Below are 26071 nucleotides of genomic sequence, written 5' to 3'. Positions count from 1 at the left end.
GCAGTGATTCTTTGTTTCAGGTGATTAAAACACTAATTAAAACATCTTTATCTGCCAATAGATCCTCCTAAACTCTGCAAACTGGACCTGTAGTTTGTACAAACGGAGGCAGGAAATAAGAGTGGGAGCGAGCTTCATGTGGCACAACATCCTATCAAACAAGTTTCTGATCATCCTCTGACATTGATCAGACATAGAAGCCAAATCCAGCAGATCTGTGAATCAAACCTGGACAGAACAGGGACAAGAACAGCCAGATTTATGTTGCTGTGCTGAATATGATCCACAGCAGGTAAACAGTCCAAACCAGAGTACCAGCGTGCATGTAAACGCTCTCACTGCGGTCATGTGTCCTGCGTTTACTTTATACAATTTAAAGTTTCACATGTTCTTTTAAAGGATTATTTTACAACCACATCTGTTCCCTCGAAGATTACATGTATATACACATAATTTGCATCACCAGCACACATCTGGATCATGTTTTCTGTTACATAATGAGGAAACTTTCATTACAGTTCCTGCCAAGTGGCAAAAGATTTTCATTCGTTTTCCCAGCAACCAGCGCATAATTTAACTTTTTGTGGTTATGTTTAGCCGCTCACACAACTTAGTTAAGTTTAGAGAAAGATTGTGGTCTTTTGATTCAATATTGAAAAAGAGGTCGTGAAGGGAAACTCTGGGACTAAAGGACCTCCAGACTCTCGACCCCAGTGAACCCACAACGCTAGATTTTCCAAACCTAAGCTCATCGGCTACATTTAGTCTGTGAACACAAAGAATAGATTAATAAATACCTCCAAAAAATATCCCGTCTTTCACCTTATATACAGTAATATCTGTATGCTACCTATGTACAGAACACTTCATGTGCAAACATTGATCATTTCTGAAATCCATTTTTAGACACAGATGCCTTTTAGATTCCTTCAGTGATGCCCTGCTCTTAAATACGTCACTTTTCAAATGGAGTTCTGAACCTTTTAACCCTGAATTCCTTTAAAATAAACCAATTTCCTATAAATCCAGTATCAAAAACCGTTCAACATTTCAGTTTCAGGATAAAAAACACAGATACGATTTGATCTGAGAATTAAACGAGACAGCTGACCTCTCATATCGCAGCAGATTCAGGAGACTTTCTCAACATGAACCCAATTACCATCTGCACGTACAAAAACATCACTGCTCCGTGTTTCTGAAGCCTCTGAGACTTGTGCAAGTCTATGTAATCAACACCTCCTCATCAGACCAGCGTCACCTCAGACACTCCCTGCAGCAGACTCGTCTCACACTTCCTGAGATCAATGTTGCCTGAAAATGCCGTCACAGCGAGCAGGTTACAGACACACTTCAGCGTCCTGACAGGCAGCCCAGACAAACTCCCCGACAGCCGACTACTGAGCAGACTGACGGGTAAATATCTTTGATTCCCTGCAGAGGCGCGACGACGGATGGAAAACAAGCGGGGAAACATTTAGCTGTCTGTTAAAGGGTTCGGCTCTACATGTGTGCAGACATCTGGAGCTGCACGCTGAAATTTAGCCACGACAAACTCTCCGTGACTGAGTTCAATCTCCAGCAGAAACCTAACAGTCTGAGAAATGTGCACATGCTCAAGGTTTTTACTGTTTCAAGGCTGCGCTAAGACACCTGTGGAGATCTGTGACCTCAAAATGTCGGTGAGAGGTTCAGTTTGATATTTTAGCATCTAGTTTTGTGACTTTCAGAAAATCAAGAGTTCAGATTTCGCTCAAGACCTCAAATCTCGGCAATATTTAACCCTGACCCTATATTTTCACATCACTATACTCAATGCATAACAATAATATTCCAGAACAAGTAATAATGTGTATAATTAACCCAAATCGAGGACACAACGGCTGCAGGACGTTTGTGTAAAATGAACGATTTTCTGAGTGTTGAGAGAAGTTTTCCTGATCGATAAATCCTTCAGAAAAGCAACAATCATTTATATTTTCTGGACATCTCTATCAACATCTTCTATTCATTGTAGATTCCTTTGCTCTACTGAATCTGAATACAACTCTCTGTCTGTATTATGTGTTTTTAATTTCCAGCTTATTTCAGCTGAATCAGTTGCTCCTCAGCTTCGTAGACTTTCATGTGACGACTGACGTTTCAACACTAGAGTAAAGTTTTTGTAAATTTTAAGGATGTTTTTTCTCTTCGTAACTTTAAAAGATTATTTTGGAGTTTCTGTCCTGGTGTTTGACCCTTTAGAAAGGATGAATTGCTGTTTTGTCACGTTTCCCGTTTAGCTTTTCTGTGCTTTTGTCTTTGTGGCGTAGAAGAAGAAAAGTCGATGTTTTTCAGGGTGTGGCATTTGGAAAACACTTTGGCGACTCCCACTCTTGGAGTCATTATCAAATAGGCCAATTATCTACTGATTGACGGTCTAGGTTGACGATGTGGTTTCCCTCGTGCGCTCTGGAAACATTTATAATTCTTGGTAGATGCTGAAAACATCCTGGAGATCATGAGCACGATGGAAGCTACCGTTTTAGAGACTCTGGGCTCCGTTTACTGTAATGTCAGAGATTTAAGAGGTCCGGTGGAGTCTGCTTCCTGCTCGCCCAATGAGATGGATGAACATCACACCTTAGTGCAGCCTTGATGGTTATATGTCAGTAAAGACCTACGAAAGAACCCTGAACATCACATCCCAAACAACCAAAACAATCTGTGAGCATTTCAGCCTTCACATCATCACATTTGACGACCGGATCAGATCCGTCAGGAAGCTCCTGGTTACTGCCAGTTAACCTCGGTGCATAAAAGGGTTAAACACCAGCTTCTTTTATGTCTTTTATGCTGTTGTGTTTCCTGCTTCAGTCTGTTAAACGAACCACTTACACACAGACGGTAAAACTGTCGCTGGATAAATAACTCTGGGTGCATTCCAGCGGCAGGGGACGGAGGCTCTGTGGTGAGCCTGGTAAGGAGTCAGGAATGAAGGCTCGGGATGGGAAATAATACAAAAATGGCTGCATGGAAGGATTTAGAGATGACACACACACACAAACACACAAACACACAACCTAACATGGCTGTGTGGAAGTGATGACGTATGAAAAGAAACATGAGATGTAAAACAGAAAACAAACAACGACGAATCCAGGATCATCCATGATTTATTCAACACTTCTGATTCATTTAGTGAATTATGTTTCTTTACATGAACACTTGATTCGTGTTAAAAAAAAAATAAAACAAAAAAAAACAAAAAAACAACCTGAAGCTTATTTCATACATTTGAGATTCAAGTTAAACTGAAATCCAGTTCTGGTCGTTTCCTGAAGAACGTTTCCACATTTGGATGAATATAAAAAGGAAAAAAAAAAAACCTTTGGAAAACTTGATTAAATAAATAAATAAATAAACTTTTACTCAGATTATTTTCATTCCAATATGATCCAGATGAGTCCAAAGATTAAACTGCAACACAGATTTTTCCTGATTTCTGTTTATGTTGTCCACTTTCTTTTAAAACCTCGAGTCGATCTGAGAACTTTGTTTGGGATTTAATGTCGTGTTTACTGGTTGTGGCTGCAAAACACAAGGCTTTGAAACACTTTTGAGTTGAAAATGTGTGTTCAGACAGAAAAGGAAAGCACATCTGATTTGCTTTCCGCCTGGAGAATTTGTGTCAAAGACTGCTGCAGGGTGCCAGCAGCCGCACCGGACCTTTTGTTGTATCCTTGCAGTTTTGTTCGGTTTAGGCCAGAAAACTACTTGGTTCAATTCAAGAAAACATTTTGGTTTGGCTAAAAATAACTACAGCAATATCCAAAGTTTTATCCAGTGTTCGTGCAGACAAATAACTACATGGAGCCTCATTCAAATCCCTTGACTTGCTGTTTTAGCCCAATTTAAACCCAAAATATTACCAAATTTGGGAGCTGGCCTCCATCCTCCGTCTCTGTATGTTAATCAGGCCAATTACCTGGAAGTAATCTGCCAAGTGTGGATGCATGTTGCCTCCACTGCCACAACAGCTCAGCCTGCATATTCTTTTCAAAATAAAAGCCTGAAGCGGCCACGATAGCTGTTCAATATTGTGAAAAATATCACATATGATGGCAAATATCGCAATACTGGATAATATCTAATAATACCTCAAGCCAACTCTCGAATCTACTCCTTGCTGACTTCCTCCTTTGCTGCTGTAATAATAACTACGGCCACTAGAGGGCGCCACCTTGCGAGAACTGTAAATAAGCTGCTTTCACAGTCAATCTTCATGGTTGTTTTTCTGATGAGGACAAGCTGGAAATAACAAATTTCAGGCTTTTTTTCTGTCTGAACAACAAGTTTCTTGTGTAAAAAGATGGTGGCTGCACTATTATTTAAAATGCAGTTAAAGTTTTAGTTCTCTGCGTCCATTTTATTTTCAGTTTGAACCTGAGAGGTCTGAGCTGCTCTTGTATCTGTACAAGCAGACTTTGACAACACTGCTGGTCCAACTTTCAGTCTCCTCACCTCCACCTCAAGCGAAAAATCATATATGCTCTACAAGAAAATAGCATTCTTCTAGTGATAAAAAGGGCTAGTGCAAAATACTTTTTTTTAAAAAAGGGGAAAAAAACACATCCGTACATCTGTGTTCAAACAGTCAGCTACAAGTGCATCAACTCCCAAATAATCAGCCCGATATCAAGAAGAGAAGCAGAATCCAAACACTTGCTTTGTTTTTGTTTTTTTAAATCATAGCATAATTTTTACTAAATTAAGTGTTACAATATAGTTTGAACAATTTATACACACCTCAAAAATGAGAGAAATTCAAAAAGGTTACACGATGCATAAATGACTTATTGCTTTTAAATATTTGTTCTTCTAGTACACGAGAGCTACGACTCGTCTCCTCAAACTCGAACAGGAATCTTTCTAGGACGGTTTTTTCGTATCGCAAAACACCGAAGCTGCTCGCACCACATCCACACACACACACACCCTGAGTCTGAACATTAACTCAACAGCGACTGTATCAAACATGAATAGTGCATTTACACAGTGGCAACACTCGACAGAGAAGCAGCCAGAGAATTACAACAGCGAGCTTACAAATCAGCCGTTTCTCCTGCCGAAAAATATCAAATTAAAGTCGCTGAAAGAACAAAAGCGAGGCAGGGAGCGACTCCGGGCTGCTCGACTTGACAGTGACAAACGACTGATTTAAGCTGGCTGTCAAAATGCTGCTGCTGCCAACTGCATCTCTCCTCTCACTCCCTCCATCTCTAAGGTAGACCCTGTTTAAAGAAGCAGCTTCAACAACACAGCGCAACACTGCTGCCAGCGGCGAGCCGTGAACGCTGCCCGGCTCCTCACACCGCAGCCGGAGACGTCGAGGACGCACAAACATAAAAACATTCACGGCTGCAGAAGTTCTTGTAAATAAGAAGTTTGTGGAGATAAAAGCAAACACTGTCTTTTTTTCTTTGTCTGTGTTCAGTGACTGGCGTGTGGCGTTCACATTAGAGCTTAAACATTTTCTCCATTTCAAGATCTAATTATTTTCTTTCCAGGATTTCTTGAACGCGTCTGATGGTTTGACAGGTTTTCATGAATCACAATCACATCTCGGTAGCACGCAGGGAAATATGACTGTCATGTCAGATCACCGACTGTACGGCTGAAATATATATATCTTTCTCATGATGACAGTAAAGGGCCTGCAGCAGCACACACTGAGTGAGGATACAAGTATTCTTTTAAGTGGTAAATTATTTAAGTAATTTATAAAGAAGAATTTACAGTTTGCATAAAAAATATCTTTTAGATTCTGGATAAACTGTTCCAGTCTTTCATCGAGCAATAATCCAAACGTTCACTAGTTTAAATGCTGTTTTACATCACTGCGAACTAAATTTGGGGGTTTTAATGACCCAAAACAAATCATTTTAATGACGTCGTCGTGAGCGCCCGGGAGGGTTTGAAGGGCATTTTTTCACAATTCTCTAAAATTATTTACGGATTGATGTTAAGAAAATAATCAGAATTGAAAACAACTGCTGACACGACAACAGCTCTTTTATATTTTCCAGATTTGTTTCGGGCGTTCAGAACAATCACAGCACTGTGTTAAAGAACACAAAGGGCCTCTCTGTTTCAGGCCCCCGAGACAATCAAATCCATAAATCCACATAGTTTCATTAATTGATTAATCTCCTTTGAGCACCTCAGGTTTGTTTTAAACGCTGATACTGTTTGTCGACTTTAAATCCACAATCATAAACCCTCCGGATTCTGTTTGTACCGGTTTTAACGGACTTGTTTGTGTTTCATGCATCTTTTATGAAATATATTTAAATACTTGCTTTGATTAATGTCTCTCATTCTAAACTCTTACTTGACATCATTTTAAATATGTATTTCAACAACTAATCAATTATCATACAGATGCCTTTTTATTCTCTGATCACAGCAACAATCATTTTATCCTCAGCTGCCAAAATCACCCTATAAATCTTAGACTTTACAAGTGAATCTACCAGAATTTAGCAACTTCACTGATTTGACTGGCCGACGCAGCACCTTGTTAAATCCAAACTCAGTTCAAACCTACACTGGGACTTAAAGTATTGATCTCCTTCAGCCTCACATGCCTTCCTGGTATACGTCCCTGTCATTAACCCCCCCCAACCTCACATCTGACCTTTGACCCCTCCATGCCTACAAACAGTGGCAGCGCTGCTAATGTACACAGTGCTCCCCTGAGTCCGACCTGTCAGGCGCGGGGACACAAACACCTCTCGTTCCTGCCAAGTGTAATCGAGATGTTGTCACAACGTTCCCGTGACGTGTTTACACCCACTGATGATTAATGCTGCAGAGAGCGTGCCATGTCCCGCCGGATCGTCTCTAACCTAAACACAACCCTCCAGCGGAGCTGGCTGTGGCCCATGTATGGGCCGAGTGTTTACCCTGCACCCATCAGTCTGACTGGTCCCAGGCGAAGCAGAGCCCACGGCCTGTCAGGCAGAGCTGCGTCTGAACCGGGACGAGCTCCTCATCATCCACACGTCTGACAGCAGATTCCGGGAACGGATTAAACGGAGCGTCATCCACTCAGCATTATCTCAAGTACCACTTCACTTTGTCTTCTACGGTCACACCTGAGCTCTTCTACGACCACAAACTAACAGATATTCCATGTACAACAACTCAGCAGAAGTCTGGTCATTCATTTACTTATGTAAGGACGTTTAAGTGTGCCGTCAGCCGAGAAACTCAGATTTCAATAAAATTTAAATGTCTTCCATGATTGCTGAACAAGTTCTATTTGTATTCAAGAACAATCGAAGCTTTGCAGAGGAAAATGAATGTGAAACTGATTACTAACATTTCCCAACTCAGCCTTTTATTTGTTTGACTATGGAAGTGGTTCGATGTCAGACGGGCTGTTTGCAAGAAAAGCCACCAGGCAGAGGGATGAATGTATCGTCAGTAGTCGATTCAAATATTAACAAAAATCATCACTTCGTCCACACATTCATTGCTACGGTGCAAAAAAAAAAACACAGCTCTAATTCATCCATCAGACGTCTTCAGCCCAAAAAACTAAATTACATCAAGTTAATCCACAGTGAGAAGAATATCAAAACTCTACCACCTTCTGAAAACACTCCAAAATAAATACACAACAGTTTATGATCCATAATATCTGCATCATGAGAAGGCCACTTTGCATTTCCAACTATGGGGCTAAAGATTACCACGGTCATTAAACTACTCATGTCTACAATATAAACTACATAACATTCATTGGACGACCTCCAAACTAATGACTACAAATAACTCTACCAGTTGTCAGCTGACCAGTATTCGTTATACTGATTATGATCCTCGCTGCTCATAAATATCAGTCAGTCCTTTCTGATTTTTTAGGAAATATCAGAATCTTGTTGTTTTATTAAATGTGCCACAGTGCAACTTTGGCATTTTACAGAAAATCTAATGACCACAACAGGAACAGATATGAAGAGCTGTGCTACAACGAGACAAAAAATCATTATAAAATAAGTAGAAAATAAAAGTAAATAACAGTACAGTAATTTTTACTATTGATGTAAATGTTTCTAGCTTCACTTCTTGGCTTTTTGGACAAATGTCCAACACGTCTTCAGCAAGACTCCTCCATTTACTTGTTTTAGTGGGAATGATTAACATAAAGCTATGATCTTTAAACTTGTACACATAATTTGATGGTTTTTAATTAGTTTTTTTATGTTGTGAGTAATTTCATATTTGGTTGCAGCCACCATTTAACATCCTAAAGCCGGCAATAAGCTACCCTGCACAAGTACAATTCAAAAGAATAACTTTACAATATGGGAGTATGATGGATAAACAAAATCTAAGAGGAAAAGAAATGATGGTGATGACATGATTCTTTTTTTTTTTACTGTGCAAAGTCAAGAAATGATCTCTCATTTCTCCGAGATGATGACATGAATGAAATGAGAAGGCAAGACAGTTCACCCCAAACTTTAAACAATTAATCTCCTGATAAATATATTTTCCAAACATAATTCTTGATAATTTTTCTCCTTTGCCAACTCCAAACTCATTGTTTCATGCCATTGTGTTCCCTCTGTTAATAAATTACTGAGTAAAATTACACAAAACCAAATATCAACATATGATACATGATCAGTCCAGAAGAGTTTAACATAATTACAATTTAAGTTTCTTTCTAATTTTGTGCGTTTTAAAGGCAATGTGCCCTTTTCTTTTTTTGTTGTTCTTTATTTGAACTATTTTTTTAAGAGCTAAATTTGTTGTTAAATGACTTCCTGAGAAGGCAGCTGTTACCTCGTGACTCTCCCTCGGTCTGAGTCCAGAATTTTCTGTGACCGGGTTCCAGCCACAAACTTCTCAGTGGTCATTTTGTTCTGTCTTTGTGGAAAGTGAGTTAGCTGTTGAGTGTGGCTGCCTTTTCCTTCTCCGCCTTCTCTTTGGCCTTTTCCTTCTCCATCAGCTTCTCCTCCTTCTGCAGCATCACCATGATGTCAGCCACCTGAGAGGTGGAGATGTCCAAGTCCTCCTTGTCGATCAGTTCCACCACCTGAGATAACGCAAGACAAATGTGAAATGTTAACGCTAGTCGTTCTCCTGATGAATCCCGAGCTCCATCAGAGCTGACAGGAAATATTCATTTCAGAAGATAAATTCTGTTTACTCTGAAAATTTTCCTCTGTCCTGTTATGTTTATAACTAAAGCTTTACGTTTTGCATGAAATGTTTATATTTCACTGAAAACAGCCTCTATAATCATCAGAGCAGAGTGTAGGGACACTGTGAACCCACCTTAACTCTTAATTTTTTATAATATAAATAATGCGTCCTTTATGTTGTACGCATAAAATGCTGCACTTTTTGTACACTTTTTGTTGCCTTTAGATGCATCTGACCACACTTCACTTTAAGACAAACACACCAATGGATGCACAACTGGGCGAAAATATATTGCTGGGTATGAAACTGACAACTGCGTCAGCCAGAAACTAGCAACAACGCATACAAATACTGCCCTGAGATTCAGTAACCCTGATCTACAACAATCCTTTTTTAACCCTTTGTGTCTCATTTTCTGTCATACTGTCCAACGTACTTTGATGACGTCGTCGATGTCAATCTTCCCGTCCTTGTTGTCGTCGAGAGCGTCGGCGATGCTCTGCAGCTTGTGCTCTGGAATGCTCTGGATCTGCCGCATGACGCTGATCAGCTCGTCGATGCTGATGAGATTCTCCCTGAAGGTGTAGAACAGACTGCATACAGGGAACGGTTTGTAACCAGGTGTTCATGGAGAAGTGGTGGAGAAAATCTAAAGTCAACATGCTGCATTCAGAGTTCCCAGATCACACCAATCAAATGGATTTTCAACTTTTTACATTTTGTTAATTTCATGCTGAAAAATGCAGCTTAAAAATTAATGGGTTTTTTTTCCTTTGATTCTGTTTTATAAGCTGATACATAGAGTTTAAAGCTGCTCAAGGTAACAAGGCTTAAATTCACAAAGCACAAAGAATTTAGAAATTTGAAAACATTTTCTAATCAGCCTCAGTAGAGGTCACACATCTCTAAACAAATAAAAGTTTGGGCAGACTTGAATCTTCCAAATCAAGCAGTTTAAGTTAGATTTTTGTATTAAATGTGATTTAATTCATTCAGGAGCATAAACTGTTTATCAAAAGTGGATCCACAGCAACCAGTGGGCAGCACTCTGGTGATCCTCTACAGCACAATTTTCAGCAGATGACAATGTTGACAATGTTAGCGTTTGGCAAGCAAGCAAATGGCGGTTTACCACAGTTTCAGCTTACCTTGTGGCATCACTATGTTTAGTAAAGAATAATCTGTAAAATTTGGAATCAATTAGGATGTGGTCTTACAATTCAAGTCAAGTAATAACTGACATGGTTTAATAACGTTTTGTTATCTTAGTTTTTGCTGGGAAACCTTTTGTTCCCTGTTTTATCTCCACCACCATTTTACGGATGGAAGTAATGATGATGAAGATGACGAGGATGATGATGATGGTGATGATGACAACAAAAATATAGCATAAACACTGATCACTGCTTAAAAGAAATACATTTTAAAACAGAGCTGCAACACTTTGTCAATTATTTGTCAACTATGAAACTTATTCTGACATTTTAAAGACCAAACGACGAATTGATTAATCAAGAAATAGTTGCAGTAGCAGCCCTATTTCAAATTAAAAATGTACTTAAGACACCATCATAATAAATGCCATGGGAGTTAAAAGAAAGGATGCAAAATAAAGATAAAGTTGTTTTTGCGTTAATAACTTTCAAAAGCTTTGCATCCTTTACAACAGACACACAAACTACAGCCTGTGAGATGGTACACGGCCACGATGGAGCTTTTGTCTGTGACGCAGTAGTTACCAGTTTGGTGACACATTATGATTATTTCTTCGCTTTCTGACAGTGAGATGAGAGGATCAATAACAATGGTTTGTAGGCAGGTTGTTTTAGGAAAAGACAGAGCCTTTTTTTTGATATATCTGTGACAAATTGTCCAAAACGGACTTGCTTTTGTCTTTTCAAGGAAGTAAAATATTGACAATACCTTCTGTGTTTGTACAGCAGCAGCATTTACCATTCTGAAGCGCTACATACAGAAGCCTAGCGGTTAAAGTAATATATTCAGCTCTTACCCGACAGGTGGGGTGGTACCACTGTCCATCTGTCCGTCCAGGATCACCTTGTCCTTCTCCAGCTCCAGGATGATCTTGTCGATGCGACCGATCATACGGTTCACCCTCTTCGACAGACGCTGGCTCGCCTTTGACTCCTCGATCGCCTTTTCTTGGCCGGTCTTAGAGAGCTCCTTCTTTATCTCCTCCAGATCCTGCAAAACACACACACATTGCACAATTGAACAAAATACTCTAAAACCTTTGATTTTCTGTAATGATTACAAGTCTAAAACAGGCACCTCGTTGTATTCCTGAACATCGTCCTTCAGTTCCTCCAACTCTTCTTTCTCCAGAGTCAACAGCCTCTTCTGCTCCTTCAGCTTTGAGCACGCATCACTCAACATGTCGATCTCTTCTTTGGTGATCTCCTCACCCTGAAACACAAACATACGACTTAAGAAACGTGCTCCTAAATGTTGAGACAACGCATCCTGTGAAGCAGACTACATAAAAACTGCTTTGAAGACTACTTTTTTAGATACTGACAGATAAAAACAGATGCTTACGATCATATTTTCCCTCTAAAAACTGCTTTGCACTCCTGCTACTTTAAGAAGTAGGTCAGGAAGTGCATCACTTAACAAGCACCACATGTGCATTTAATATAAACCCACATAAGAGACCGACCCAAACACAGAAAACAGGTAAAAGAGGAAAGCTGTGGAGGATGCTGGGATACTCCTCAAAACCCTAAAAACACACGATGAGGAGAAGTCTGTGGAAACTACAAAAGGCTGTTAGTGAGGGAAGGAAAGGTTCAACATGGTCAACCTGGAAGGATCACAAGGAGAAGAGAAGGAGAAGTCTGTATAGATGTGGGCCAAACAGAACTTGCAAGTCACATTTAGCTTTTTCTTTAGCACCATAAGTAGGATTGTCTATAATAAGTAAAGCAATGCGGGTAAATGTTGACCTTGGCTGGCAGGATTTTACGCTTAAATGGTTTCAAATATCAGATTCTAGTAGAAAAAAAAACATGTCAACATTCATTTTATCATACTTTCATACCAGAACCGTGCATTTGGGGGTTATTTCCTGTCATTATGTTATTACTGCTACTGAATCTGAGATCAAAACGGCCTGAAATAGCTCAAAGAAACACCAGAATTATATGCAAGTACTGTTTAACCGTCATCTGGGTTCGCTCAGAGGAAAAAGACCAGAAGCTGTGCGTGCAGGGATAAATTGGTGTGGATGTGAGGGTTGACTGGGAGGAGACATCGTTATAAACCTAACCTGGTAGTGCAGGAATGTCTGCCACTGTCCAAACTGTGTGACAGAAGGTGGCAACAAGTGAACGACACGTAAATGACAGAAATAAATAATATCAAAGATTCATGTGTTGTGCTCAGAAAGAAAGTTATACCACGAATTACAATAAAATCCTCAATGACAAGTATTAAATAAAGCCTGTATCTCAGGTACTAACAGCTTAAAAGAGGATATTATTTGTTGTTTTATTTATATCATATTTAATTTGATTACTGGTAGCTGTTCTGAATAGTTAATAGTGTTACATTTAAATCCTTAAATTTACGCACATTCTATTAATTAGATTTATATAACTAGGAAAAGAAAATATACATTTCAACTCTATTTTCATATAGTAAATGACTTTAGTCGTTACAAACGATAAAAGAAAAGGATTGTAGAAGGATTGTAGAAGCATGTCGAGTTCTTGGAGGTTTATGATTTCTTGTAAGAACAACAAACAAGTGGCACAGATTGTGTTTTCAGAGACGTTACCTTGATTCCTTCGATGACTGGCGCCGTATCCCTCAGCGTCTCTGAGAGAGCAGCTGCGTCAGCTTTTTTTGGCTCTGCTTCAAGCTCCAACTCTCCCTCCTGTAGCAGACAGTGACGGGGAAAAAGACATAATGAACAACGTGGATTAATAAAGACATGAAGTTAAAGAAGTCCCCTTAATCATCTGTAGGATAACACAGATGTATGAGTCTGTTTCTGTTTAATTTTTCTGGACAATAAAAACATGTGATCGGAGTTGTTACCCTGGCAGCTTTCTCTGCAGCATCCGCCAGTCTCTCCATCTCCCGGTCCTTGTTGTCCTGGCGTATCGCCTCCTCCTCCCGTAGTGTCGTCTCCAACTTAGTCTTGTTGTCGACTTTGGAGAGCTCCATCTCTGCCACCATCAGCTGGGCCTCCTTTGTCTGGAGAGTCAAACCAGAGTCATTTATAAATTTCAACTGCCGAGCATTGAAGCCAAGAAGCTAATTTCACTACGACAAAGTTGCACATCCCAGCTCGGGCCTCTTAACATACCACCATCTCCGGCAGCGTCTGCAGGGTCGTCTTCAGCTGGTCTGCGGGGGAAAGTGTGTCGGGGAGGTACATGGCTCGGGACAGCAGCAGCAGAGACGTGGGGATCTGCTGTTTCAGGTGCAGCTCCAGCCACTACAAGAGCCGAATATAACACCACAGATGTTATGCCAACAGAAAGACCACTTCAGAAAGCTTATATAACATTTATTCTGTTAAACTGCATGAAAAATATCCTCCATCTCTGTTTGCTGTTGTTACCTGGACGAGCTGCTCTCTCAGTCGTTCCTCCGTAACTCCGAGCGATCTCATCCCTCTGACACGACAGGCCGCCTGCACCTCGTTCACGTTCAGACTCGCCACCCCTTCCTCCGCAATGAGCTGGATAAACACAGTTCACACAAAGCACGTAATGACCAACTACTCCCCTCGTTTTAATAGAACCAAGAAAGAAAGAGTGAAAGCAAGCAGCTATAAGAGTACCGTCTTTTACCTTGTCGTCTGCACGGATGGCTCTCAGCTTCATGATGAGCTGGAAGCGGAGGAAGTTGTTGGTCCCGATGGACTGCAGCTCCAGGAGACGGCAGAGAGCCACCAGCTGAGGTCGGGTCAGGTTGTCCAGCGTCAGCTCGTCCTCGAACAGTTTGGAGAACTTCAGGATCTGCTCATTACTGGGACGTTCACCAGAGTCCCGAATCTGTGAAGATGTAAAAGTTATGACTTAAAAGTATTTAAGCTGACAAGAAAATGATCTTTTGTAGCTGTGTTAAATCAAGTTTTTGGGATTGCTTGCTTCAACTGTACACTACACCAAGCACAGACATTTCATTGTTTCTACCACCGGAGGGCAGTACTGAGCAATCATTTCATGCCTCCCTGACTCATTGAACACGGACACCAACCTTCTGGAAGAAGGTGGAGAACTCCTCCGTCACATTTCCCTGGGCAGCCTTGTTCCTCAGAGCGATCTCCTCGATGGTGTCCTGTAAGAACTTGGCCATCTCCAGTTTGACTCTCAGCTCCGTTTTTAATCTCTCCTCCTAAAAAAAAAAATAAATAAAAAAATAAAAAAATATCGAAATGTGGTGTGAAGATAATTCCACAAATTACATTATAAATATAATACACAGCAATTTGTTGAGCGTTCTGTTAAATTTCATAGCAGAAAGAAAAACAAAAAAGGGAATATAACTGATTTCTGTTGTGAAACAAGGACATGTGCTAAATAAGGACTAAATAATTGCCAAGGTAAACCATACAGAACAACAGGTCAAGGATCGCGTTACGCTGTGGTTCAGACTCTAAGAAGGATTAACCTTTGTCAGGATCAGACAACAGCCCGATCACCTCAGCAGGATCCGGTGTGAAAGTTCAAGTCATGGAAACTGCAGTATTGATTTTACTTGGCTGGTTAAGATACATCTATTTGCATATAATTAGATAATACTGCTAGTGCTGAGCTCAAAGCTGCAGCAATGAATCAATTAATTGTTTCAACCAAGAAAATGCATCTTGCAAAATAACACCCAAACTTTATTTTTGGACATTTTCTCCGTCTTCGATTACCTTCTTTGACTGTGTCTCGAAGGTGGACGGCAGCATGTTGGGGAAGAGTTTCAGAGCTACAGGAAGCAGGAACTCCATGAAGGGGACGATGATGAACACCAGGAAGGGAAGAAGTCTGAAGACGTCAGCACATGTTCTGAGGAACTGGGGAGAAAATATGGAAGAACTGGAATTAAAACTGAGTCCTTTAGTTCTGTGTGTCTTGAAGAAATATGGAGATTTATCGTACCGGTCTTGTGTTTGGATTGTCAACAAATAACATGTTTTTTACCAACATGTGGAGCATGGGCCCCGCAGTACCATTCACTTCCACCAGGCTGGAGTTCATATGAACCTCCAGCAGAGAGCAGCAGTGAGAGGAAAAGCCAACAGGCAGCGATGTGAAAATGTTTACCTCATCTTCCTTTGTCCCTTGGTACAATCACCCTGCTCAATCCCTCTTATAACAGTTTCAACAGTCAGCACTTCTCACCCTGAGCCCATACATTCCCAGAGCAACAGAAACCTCCTAATTCATCGGTGCAACATTTGCATGGAGCCGTGGACCAAAGTGAACATTCTGCCTCAGAAACTGCCCACTTGAGCCAACAGGAAGCACATTTGTTCAGCACCGACCTGAACAATCCTCAGAGTATAGAAGCACCGGGCCAACACCGGTCTACTTTATTGTACAGCTGTCCGACTGTGGCTTACTGACCGGCCTCAGGAACACAATCCCAAAGCAGCCATCTACAGAAACGGCCCTGAGGAGAGAAGGCCAAAACACGAGTCCCTCTTTCTACGGCCTTTCCACCTGCATGTCAGAGGAAAAGTAGGGTGAAGGAATTAGGCCAGCCTGAGTGAAAGGGGCTTTGTCCACAGGTCCATTGACATGTATATCATCTCCCAGAGCTCCACATCAAAGGTGGGAGGAGGGGGTGACAGATTAAAATAGAAGAAGCCTTAAACGGAGGCCTGAGTATTGTCAGTGAATATGAAAAGGGGAGATTAAGGAGGCAAAACCAGTGCAGGTTAGATGAATGGGGGTGTAGATGGGCTCAGGACATGCGCTCCGAGGGAGTCAGCCGCATTTGAAAAGGTGCAGATGTGTTGGTGGAGCGGGTCTAATGTGGCGGGGGGCTGTGGTCATCGTCAAAACACTGACCAGCAGCTAGAAGCACTGTGGTAATTCTCTATTCCCACACTGAGCACGGCAGGATATATCTCTTCTTGCAGCAAGATCTTCTTAAAAGTCGAAGGAGGTCAAATGAAGTTGACACATTTCAGACCTCCACTGTCCTGTTGCAACAGGCGTGATGATTACGGCAGGATCTATGCTTGAAATGCTTCAGACGCTCTGGCAGATAAACACTCAAATTCAAATGGTAATGGTTTCAACTCAGTTTAAAAGTAGAGGGTGAATTTGAATCTGTGGCATTTCTAGACAACAGCAGCAGAGGAGCATTTATGACTTGCCAGTTACGAATCGAGGCCACTAAGTCTGTACCATCCTGGGCTGCTGGGGGACATGTAATAGTAAGAGACCTGAGCTGACCTGAAATGGCACCTGTGCAGCAGCAACTGCAGCAAACGACTGCAGCACTGTGGCTTCAATCCAATATCAGATCAATATCAGATGAATCTGAGCTTTAAATATATCTTCACTGCTTCACTACCTGCAAAATAATGAAGTTTAACATCTGTTTCTTTATTACATCCAGTATCATCAGCTGCTGCAGGAAATCTTACAGAAAACTGACTTTTCATTAGTCATTAAAGTTGTAATTAAGTTTCTTTTGCAGTTTTTTTTACTGCATTGAAATATTCTGTGGAAACCAAGAAGGAATAATGAGAACAATGAGTGAGGATGAAGTTAAATGAGGAGTCTCAGTATCAAAGAGGGAACATGTAAAGCTTCTAATCAGGCAGCACAATCCTCAGAGCGCCTGGTGAGTAAACACTCAGCGTGCAGCCAATTTCTATAATTGATCCCATTAGGTTTGGGAAGCTGTGGATTAAACATTACAGAACAAGATGTCTGTGCTGTCAGACTTAAACCGTGCTCAGTCATCTCTGATCTCTAGACTTATGCTGATTATCTGCTCCGGAAAGCTTTCTTTCTCTGGAAACAGCGATTGACAGCCGAGGGATCACCAGAGAAAAACCTCTATTTCCCTCCGTGCAGACCTCACCTGTCTCCTCTCGCGGCGGGACAGCGGATGTCCGTTCAGCACCCTCCACAGCATTCTGCCCGCGATGGTGGTGTCAATCCACAGCAGCCTGAAGCCGTGATAGTAGTGTTTGATTTCGTCTAGAACCCGCTGTCGGATCGTCCTTCTCACAGGTTCTGCGTCCAGCGTGGGGCTGTACACCGGCCCTCCCTCCTCCAGCTTCTTCGTCTTGTCCTTTAACGAACGCAGCGACTTCTCCACCTTCGAGTCGTCCCATCTCCTCCTGGAGGTGTGTATCCACCGAACACCGGCGATGTCCTGCGGTCGTGCTATCGTCCACTGGGCCCCAGCTGTGATTGCAGGGTACGGTGAAGGGGAGGCCCCCAACAAAAAGGCGCAGTAGAGACGCTGCGAGTCTGGGCTCTGGCAGGGGCCCACGTAGACGTCTGACAGGGGGAGGGAAGGACTGAAGGACGAGACCTGGGACAAGCTGCCGAGTCTGAGCCCATCGAGTCTGAGGCGACAACACACAGAAGAACTTCAGAACAAAATTTTAAAGGTGTTTCTGACCACTGGTGGAGCAATGAGTTGTGCATCCATATGAGCACATGACTGACATGGTTTCACACAGTTTCACTTGCTATCTAGTGGCAGTTATTGCCACATCACACAGAGTTAGAAAACTGCTAAACAGACGCATCAATCCCTTCACATAGGCAGGGAGAGAGACAACAAAAACAGGCTTTGCAAGTGTTTGCCAGGAGGGGAAAACACTCAACATGTTGTGTTTTGGTGAGTGACACTGAATGTAAACAGAACATTTGTTCCCATGAAAACTAAGGAAAATAAAGGCTGTTTTTCTTTACTAAAAACTGCAAGACTACAATTAAAAACAGATGTATTTCAGACTTAATTGTCCCTGATTACTTCATTCTCTTTCTACTGATTTAAGAGAATTTAAGAGTTATTATTTATTCATTTATCATATCTTTTATAATCTATACTTATTGGTTTTCTCTGCATGTGTTGACAACTCTCACTATCTATATTTTCTGGGTATTTCTTCTGAGAATGGTGGAAACTAAACAAGTCAAATATCTGTTTTCATTGAGTGGAATCTTTTAAGACTTTTACTGGAATGAAATTCAAAACCTTTCAGAAAAGTGGGTGGTTTTCTAACATGGAAAGAGCGTCCAACAAAGCTTTAGAGACCTAATCTTTTAATTTGATGTTAGCATTTGGATGAATAAAGGTGCGTCTGGTGCTGTGTTAGCATGCATCACAGTTATAACTGGCAAATGACCAACTATTAACTATCTGTATCGATAAAAATGACTCAAATGTTTCAGGTTTAAGACTAAATGTGAGGCACAGAGCACCTACAACTTGAACATCATAAAAGCAGCAACCAAGAAACCAGTTTTTCATGCTATTTAAGTTCTTTTCTGATGATTTCAGGAAACTGCAGACGCATTTAAGCGGCTTACTTCTGACTGGAGAGTCTGAGCGCTGTGCAGTTGAAACAGGCACCATCTTGTAGTTTCCCTGAAAAGAAGAGGAAAAAAAAAACCATGAGCAGCTGTTCTGATAATGAGCCATTAGACAGAGAAAGACACACAGAGGATCCTCATGATCATCACACATCCACAGCTATCTACTGGCTCTGACTGATCTCATGTAATAGTTCTGAATTTACTGACCCGGCAGTGACACACAGGGGCTTTTATCTGATTATGTAATATATTGATATAAATGACGTCTATTACAAAAGTATTCTGCAATCTTGGAAAGGCCTTTTCACTGTTGTATCAGGCTTTAATCGGATATCAAGCCTCAACAAAGATAGTGTAAATTCTGTTATCCAACATGCACTTTAGATTGAGTTATTCTCTCTTGTAGTTACAGTTTTATTTGTCTATAACTCATTTCACGGACCGTCTTTGCTGCTTAAGATCTTTTAATACATTTCATAGTGTGTATCATCTGTGAAGATCCCTGCCAAACACACGAGGTGCATTATTCTCCTGTCTGTATCTGTTCGCTGATCTTGGAGGTCGGGATATTCACACCCTCCATGAGGCCCACAGAGGGGCTCCCAACCCCGAGAGGCCCTGTGCCACTGTGCTGTGTAATGTACATGCAGAGAGAGGGCGGAGTGGTGAGACACTTTCAGCCAATCGGGTCACAGCACATGGCCTAGCCCCGCCCTTCCTCTGGCTCTCACATGGCCGGCTGGAGTGGATCCAGTAGGGCCTGGTTGAACATGACGGGCTGTGGCCGGCAGCCAGGCGAGGACACAGAGTTTACTGGAACGGTGTCACCTTTGTGGCTCAACAGCCAGCAACTGTAGCGCCGACAGAAAACCCTGGAAATACAGTAGATGATATAACCTCACCCTCCAACGTTCACCTGGGCTGAACGTGCAGATACACTCTGCTGCTGCTGGGTTTCCTCTGTGGTTTTTGTTTCCCCGGGGTTTTTACAATTTTAGTTTCACTTTCATGCCGCCACACAGTTAAACACTTAATAGATCCCTGCAGTGTTATTCTCAAGCAAAAATGGCAAACAAATGCTGGTTTCAGCTTCTTAAATGTGTAAATTTGCTGTTTTATTTGTCATTTATGATAATTAATGGGGAGTTTTGGGGTTTCAGACTGTTGTTTGGACAATTTGAAGATGTCACTTTGTGTTCTGGGAAACCGTCTTACATTTCACAGTGATTCATCAGCTAATCGTGGAAGTAATTGGCAAATTTATTGATAATATTCAATACCAGGGGAACAAACTATCACACCATTGAGGGCATATAAATTGGGATTTTTATTTAAGGATTAATTCAAACGAAGAACACAGACACGCTACAGAACCCAAATTAATTTACAGACTTTTGACTACACTGGTCCTCGCATGATGTGTCTATAATGTGTTGCGTCTACACGTCGACATTAATGATTTATGTCTTGTACTAAACCCTGTGAGAGTTTTCTAATCAAGTCAAGTTTTATTCATAAAGCTCAAAATCACAAATTTGCCCCTGAGGGCTTCACAATCTGTTCGGCATACGGTGCCCAGTTTCTATTCCTAGACGCTTCAGCGTTAACAGAAAAAATAGAAACCTCAGAAGGAGCAACAAGGATCCCACTCATCCAATAAATGCCGTTTGAACAAAAGGAGACAAATGCAGGAGATTTTTACACAGTTACATCTTATGTTTCACTGACATGGTGGTTGTTACTTGCTACTCTGAAGCCGCAGAATACAGAGGAGATCATGACTCACGCACAAAACCTCAGTCAAACAAGAGTAAAACTCAAAATGATTCCAGTAAATGCACCGTTTCTGTCGGCTTACCACAGTAATACAGCACCACATATGTTGATTTAACCTCAATCAGAATAAACTACTTAGGATGTAGCAGCTTTATAGCATGAATCACATGCTGCATTGCTAACATGTTGATCTGAACCAGATCAATGTTCATCGACAAATGTTGTGATTACAGCTCAACGTGGAGCTGAGAGGTTTGTTCGTGTTCGGGAAATCGTCCCAAAAGAACACCAAGTTAATAATAATGAGCATGAGTTGAACAAAAAATTGTTTCTTGTATCTTATGAAGCATGAACTTCCTGAACTTGCATTTGATTCAAGCTGAAATCTGACGTTGATGACTCTAATATCTGACCTCTACAGACACACGTTCATCTCTTTACTCATTACTGCTGCATGTGTAAAAGTAATACGACTATGTTACTGTGTTTATGGCCAAGATTTGGTCTTGACTCCAACCAAACTAGGTCTGGCCTTGGAAGGTCAGGACTAGGTCATCAGGCGTTCACGTGCAACAGCCGACTCGTGTGTGTGACCCACAGCCTGCAGCTGTCGGACTGTGAAGTGCTAAACCGACAGTCTAACAACACTTCCTCATTCACTGTGGGAGTGCGAGCCGAGTGTCACCACACAGGCCTGGAGCCACTTCTTTGCAGTTAACGAGGCTGAAAAAGTTCACAATATGAAACAGATTCAGGTCTGAATCAAGGTCCCCTGTTAGAATGTTTACTTTATTTTAAATGACGTTCTTCAGGGGTTTTCCCGATGATTATATGACTTAGGCGCAGCACCCATGTGGTGTTGAGCGCTGCCTAAACTAACTGAAAGACTTTTCCCAGACTAACAGTTGTAGTTAGTCACCACTGGACTTCTATAGAGAGGTACTTCATTAAGCTTTTTGTGTATGGCTCTTTTCTAATAGTTTATACACTGACATAATAACAGTCTAAAATGCATATTTTTATTGGAAAACATTTCAACTTTCCTGCCAAGCACGTGCACCTACATTTTCAACAAACCTTGGTAAAACACAATCAATGTTCAACTGTTGTTGCTGGTCCCCAGTGGGCTTTTCTTCATCCAGTTTTATCATTTAGCTTTTTGGGTGTTTATTACTTATAATCTGATCTAGCAGATATCTTAATAATAATGGTCTAAAATGATGTGAAATTGCATTTTGTTTTAAAAGGAAAAGGTAAAATGTGCTTGGAGAGGAGCCCCAGTATCCACATCGGCCCCAAACATCCAGTATCAGTCGAGCTTTTCCCCAAACCCGCTGCCTGATAAATGCACCCAAGCCTTACACTTGTCTTGTATTTGTTTAGCTCCACAGTGAACACATGGAGACAAACCACAGCTTGGAAACAAATGTGTCATGGACTCAGAAGACGTGTGTTTATTGTACACAATCTATGTCAGCTGAAGTCCAGACTGTGGTTTGTGTTTAAATCCCTGGCTTCCCAGGTATGTGGATTTACAAGCTCTCAAATGTCGAGCATCATCTCGTCACGGTCTCCATAAATCATGACATTTCTGGGTCACTTCCCTCTGGGAATAAACCCGGAGTCATTCTGCGACTGAAACTCACATATCCAGGAATATCAGTAAGTAAACAATGACGGGGGTGTCAGCTGGAGAAACCACTTAAAATGAGCAATCACTCTAAATAGATTTTTTTTAAGTCTCCTCAATACATGCATGTTGTTTCAGATGCCCCCACACAAACGACTAGTTGTTCACGAACACCTGTACATGTGTACCATCACGTGACCACAGGTGATACTTGGTTCTCCGGTACTTTATTGACGATGTCTTAGATAATGCAATAATCTTTATTACCTCTGACCTTACAGCCTTTGCTTGACAACAGCTACAGATCGACTTTGCAAAGAACAGCACACTGGTCAATGTCCAGCAGTCAGAGCAGGAGCTGAAAATGGTCTTTATTGTCCTTGGACCACTCATTTAATGATAAGAACCAATAACTCAATGAAATCAGAGGTCAAATTTACACAGACTGCTGTTTTAACAATGGAATATTCACACACAAGATGTGATCTTGTAATGTAGAATATCTCAACCAGAAAATGAGCACAGACATGAAAGAAAGTGAGAAAGTTAAGCTCAGTCTGTCTCAGGTGGAGTTATAAGAGGCACTGACCTTTCTTCGTGGACGCAACGCAATTTGTGTGATAATCTGGGCCTAAAGCCAGGAACACAGTCTCAGTCCATCCAGTGCAGACAGACAGATTCCCTTTATGAGCCTCTCATCTATTTATAAGCACAGCTTTAATGCACCAACCAGACTACAGGCAGAGATGTTTTATATTGAGTATACCACACACTGACAGCAGTGATAAATAGCAGCTCACATGCTTATCAGAACCGTGATGATATAAAATTACTGGTTTGGTCCGGAGCGGTTTGATCAATGCCCAGTTCAAATCAGCGGAGATAAAAAGATGTGGATATGAATAAAGGGAATGAAGTGAGGCTGAGAGTTTAAGGCCGTTACGTTAAAGTGATTTCAACTATGTGTTTTCAGTGAAAATTAAAAATGTGTTGCAGAAATGGTCATTCACATTAATCATGAATAATATCACAATATCTGTCAACATGATCGCAATATGTTTGTTTACCACATCGTGCAGTTTTTAACTGCTGTACACTACTAAACATTTATCGATGTGCTTGAAGTTACACAAGTCACTTGCTGTTAATGGATGTCATTGGCTTTTTGTGCAGTAAAAATCTGTTATGTTGAATACAGGTGTACAAGATGCTGCTGGGAAGTCAAAGGGTCCTGTTTCTAATCAATAAATCATGTGGTATTGGATTGGTGCAGAGACATGAGTACCTGCCAATATCGATTCAAGCATTTTAGGCAGTATGAGAGGCATTTCTAACAGTGGCATTGTTTTGTTAAATCTGAGTTTTGGTGCTTAATTAATGTGAAGTACACATACAAGTTTCATGTAATTGTGTACATGTAATTAAACTAAAGCTAACCTTTAATATTTTATAGCATTTGTTATCTATTAGTTAATTCAAAATGTCAGACATACACTGTATATAAACCAAAAGTGAAAATCATAGTTTGAAGAAGCACAGAATTCCCAGAAAGCATTTGCAGCATCATCATTCCTGTGGTTTAGTATTTCTCAATCTTATCTAAACACCAACAAGAAACACTCGACCGAGTCACACTGTGCTGCCTGGTCTCAAAACAAGACATCTGGGTTACCTTGAGGAAATCAGCACACCACAGAACCAAAATATGGCTTCATTTTGTTTCAGTCCCACCCTTCTTCATCGCACAATATGGCTTGGCTGGTGATAAACAGAGGCGTACCTGACTGCCATGGCAACCGCATCCTCTCAGACTGCAGTAGATGAAGGGGGGCGCTCGCTAGCCGGAACAGCCTGCAGGTCGTCCTCAGATAACCTGATGCCCTAAGCATGTTTTGCTCCTTGAATTTAATCTGTAGCTTAAAAAAGTAATAGATTCTGCTGGTGCCTTGTCACCTTAAGTCATCCATTACTCTCCTGAACTCATTTTAACCTAACAAGCAAAAGTGAAAGTCAAATGTGGAGTCATTTGGAAATGCACAAAATTCCCCATAGTGCTCTCCATTTTCAACAACATCATTCCTGTGGTTCCACATTTCTGAACCTTGTGTAAATACCCAGGAATAATTAAAAGACTGACTCAAGCTGTGCTACGTGGTCACAAAACAATGCATTTAAAGAAATCCGCTCCCATAGAGCCAAAATCTTACCTCATTCGCTTTGAAATCTACATTTTGTTTCCTCACCATGCATCTGGGTGATATAAGAATATCTCATAGGAGCTGAATAAACAAAAAGGGGACCTGTCTGCCATTACAACGAGCATCCTCTCAGCCTGCAGTGGAAGGAGAGGGCGCTCGCCAGCCCTCACAGAAACCAGGTTGTCCTCACATAACCTGATTCCCTAATCATGCTTGGCTCCTTCCTTGACTTCCCATCAGAAAAAAGGTGCAGTGGCCAGAAAAGCCTCATGTTATAACACAAAAGCTGACATGCGAGGTACTAACTGACGTGTAGCTTAAAATAATGAATGACAGACGGTTTTAAGTGGGATGCTTGGTTATCAGCTGTCACCTTGAGTCAACCACCATCTTCCTGAAAACCCAAACACGGCAAATCCAGGACCACCTGCCTCCTGTAACCGCTACATGCTAACGAGTTAGATTAGCTTATAATCGTCTTCATTAGCATAATAAACACAAACAGCTGAGTAATAAAGGTACATATGAATGTAGAAAGCTTACCTTTTCTGAATTCGCTCTTTAAAGACCTGGACGTTTTCATTAAAGGTGCCCGGGACCTGGTAAACAGGATTAACGCCATGCGGAGGCTTTTCTGTCACAGCTACCTTTTTAACAGTTACAGTAGGTTGCAAGCTAGCTAGCCGGTTAGCTAGCCTCTGTTTTTCTTTCTCAGGACGTCGGAACCAGTCGACGCGTTCTTGGTCCAAACAAAGACCAGAATCCTTTCAGGCTTTTAACAAGTTACGACGCACGTTTGGATATAGATCGGAAAATTTTGCTCCATGTCATGCCCTTCCCTTTTACGCGAATGACAGCTAGCCGGGCCAGGCTCTCCAAGTGACGTCAATGTGGCGTTGTTTGTTAAGCAGCTTCTGATGCGTTAGCGGGGGATAAACTTCCGGTAGGTCTATAAAATAAAAGCACGTGTTTCCGGTATTGAGTGGGGGTTGAGTTGTGTTGACAGGTAATATTTACAGAAATATCCTTCAGAAATGCTTTGGAATAAGACGTCGCTCTGACAAAGACTGATACCCAGCTTTTCCCCAGATGCGTATAATATAATGTATATAATACATTTAATAAAAATATATTCATAATATGAAATGGCTTTAAAGACTGGCCTCTTGTCACACAAAATTACAGAATTGAAATAATATCTGACTTCCACTTAAAATCTAAAATCTAAAAAAAAAAAAAAAAACATAAATTGGATATTTAAACATTTGAAATGGACTCCTTTAAGTTAGCAGACCTCTAAATTGTGTTTTGTCATGTTTTGTTTGTTTTATTTTGTTTGTTAATGTTTAGTTGTGGGTGGACTGTAACTGATTAAGATATTGCAAAATCCAAAAAATGTAATGCAATTTATAAACTGACTATTGTAACAGAGAGGTACAATATGGATTTGTAACATGTGTGATTTGCACAGTGGACCTTACATATTACCAATATGAGGATAAGTAAAGTATTTCTGATTGGTTAAACGAAAGTGTGCAAACTGCCACTTTGTCCAAAGACATATGAATAAATCAAGCTTAAGCATTTATTCATTCATGTGTTTGTTTGCGTGTTTCAGGTTTATTATGGCCACATTTGAAAGCGTTTATTGTCTAAGTTATTTATCTTTTGAATGACCATTTTCCAAAGGCCTTATAAACAAAAGTCAGCAAGATGATTCTTGTATC

At 41.0% G+C, this 26071-nt stretch overlaps 1 protein-coding gene across 7 annotated transcripts; it reads right to left on the bottom strand.

Annotated features, from left to right (window-relative positions):
* Positions 1-3137: 3137 nt before the first annotated feature.
* letm1 (leucine zipper-EF-hand containing transmembrane protein 1) lies at positions 3138-25239 on the bottom strand. Of its 7 annotated transcripts, none has more exons than XM_037071415.1 (16): positions 24888-25239; positions 18735-18792; positions 17269-17761; positions 15098-15241; positions 14434-14571; positions 14025-14228; positions 13793-13912; positions 13535-13666; positions 13264-13422; positions 13001-13099; positions 12491-12523; positions 11494-11628; positions 11213-11406; positions 10350-10382; positions 9638-9794; positions 3138-9091 (listed from the first exon to the last, which is right to left on the bottom strand). In XM_037071415.1, the coding sequence occupies exons 1-16, from the start codon at positions 24964-24966 to the stop codon at positions 8939-8941; spliced, it is 2331 nt and encodes a 776-aa protein (XP_036927310.1). In that variant the 5' UTR covers positions 24967-25239; the 3' UTR covers positions 3138-8938. The 7 variants fall into 7 exon arrangements, with proteins under 7 accessions (XP_036927310.1, XP_036927311.1, XP_036927313.1 ...); XM_037071416.1 differs by having other exon boundaries at positions 9638-9776; XM_037071418.1 differs by lacking the exon at positions 10350-10382.
* Between the last annotated feature and the right edge of the window lie 832 nt (positions 25240-26071).

This window comes from Acanthopagrus latus, chromosome 16, assembly GCF_904848185.1.
Source record: "Acanthopagrus latus isolate v.2019 chromosome 16, fAcaLat1.1, whole genome shotgun sequence".
NCBI classification, from domain to species: domain Eukaryota; kingdom Metazoa; phylum Chordata; class Actinopteri; order Spariformes; family Sparidae; genus Acanthopagrus; species Acanthopagrus latus.
This window is presented reverse-complemented; position numbering and strand designations above follow the sequence as displayed.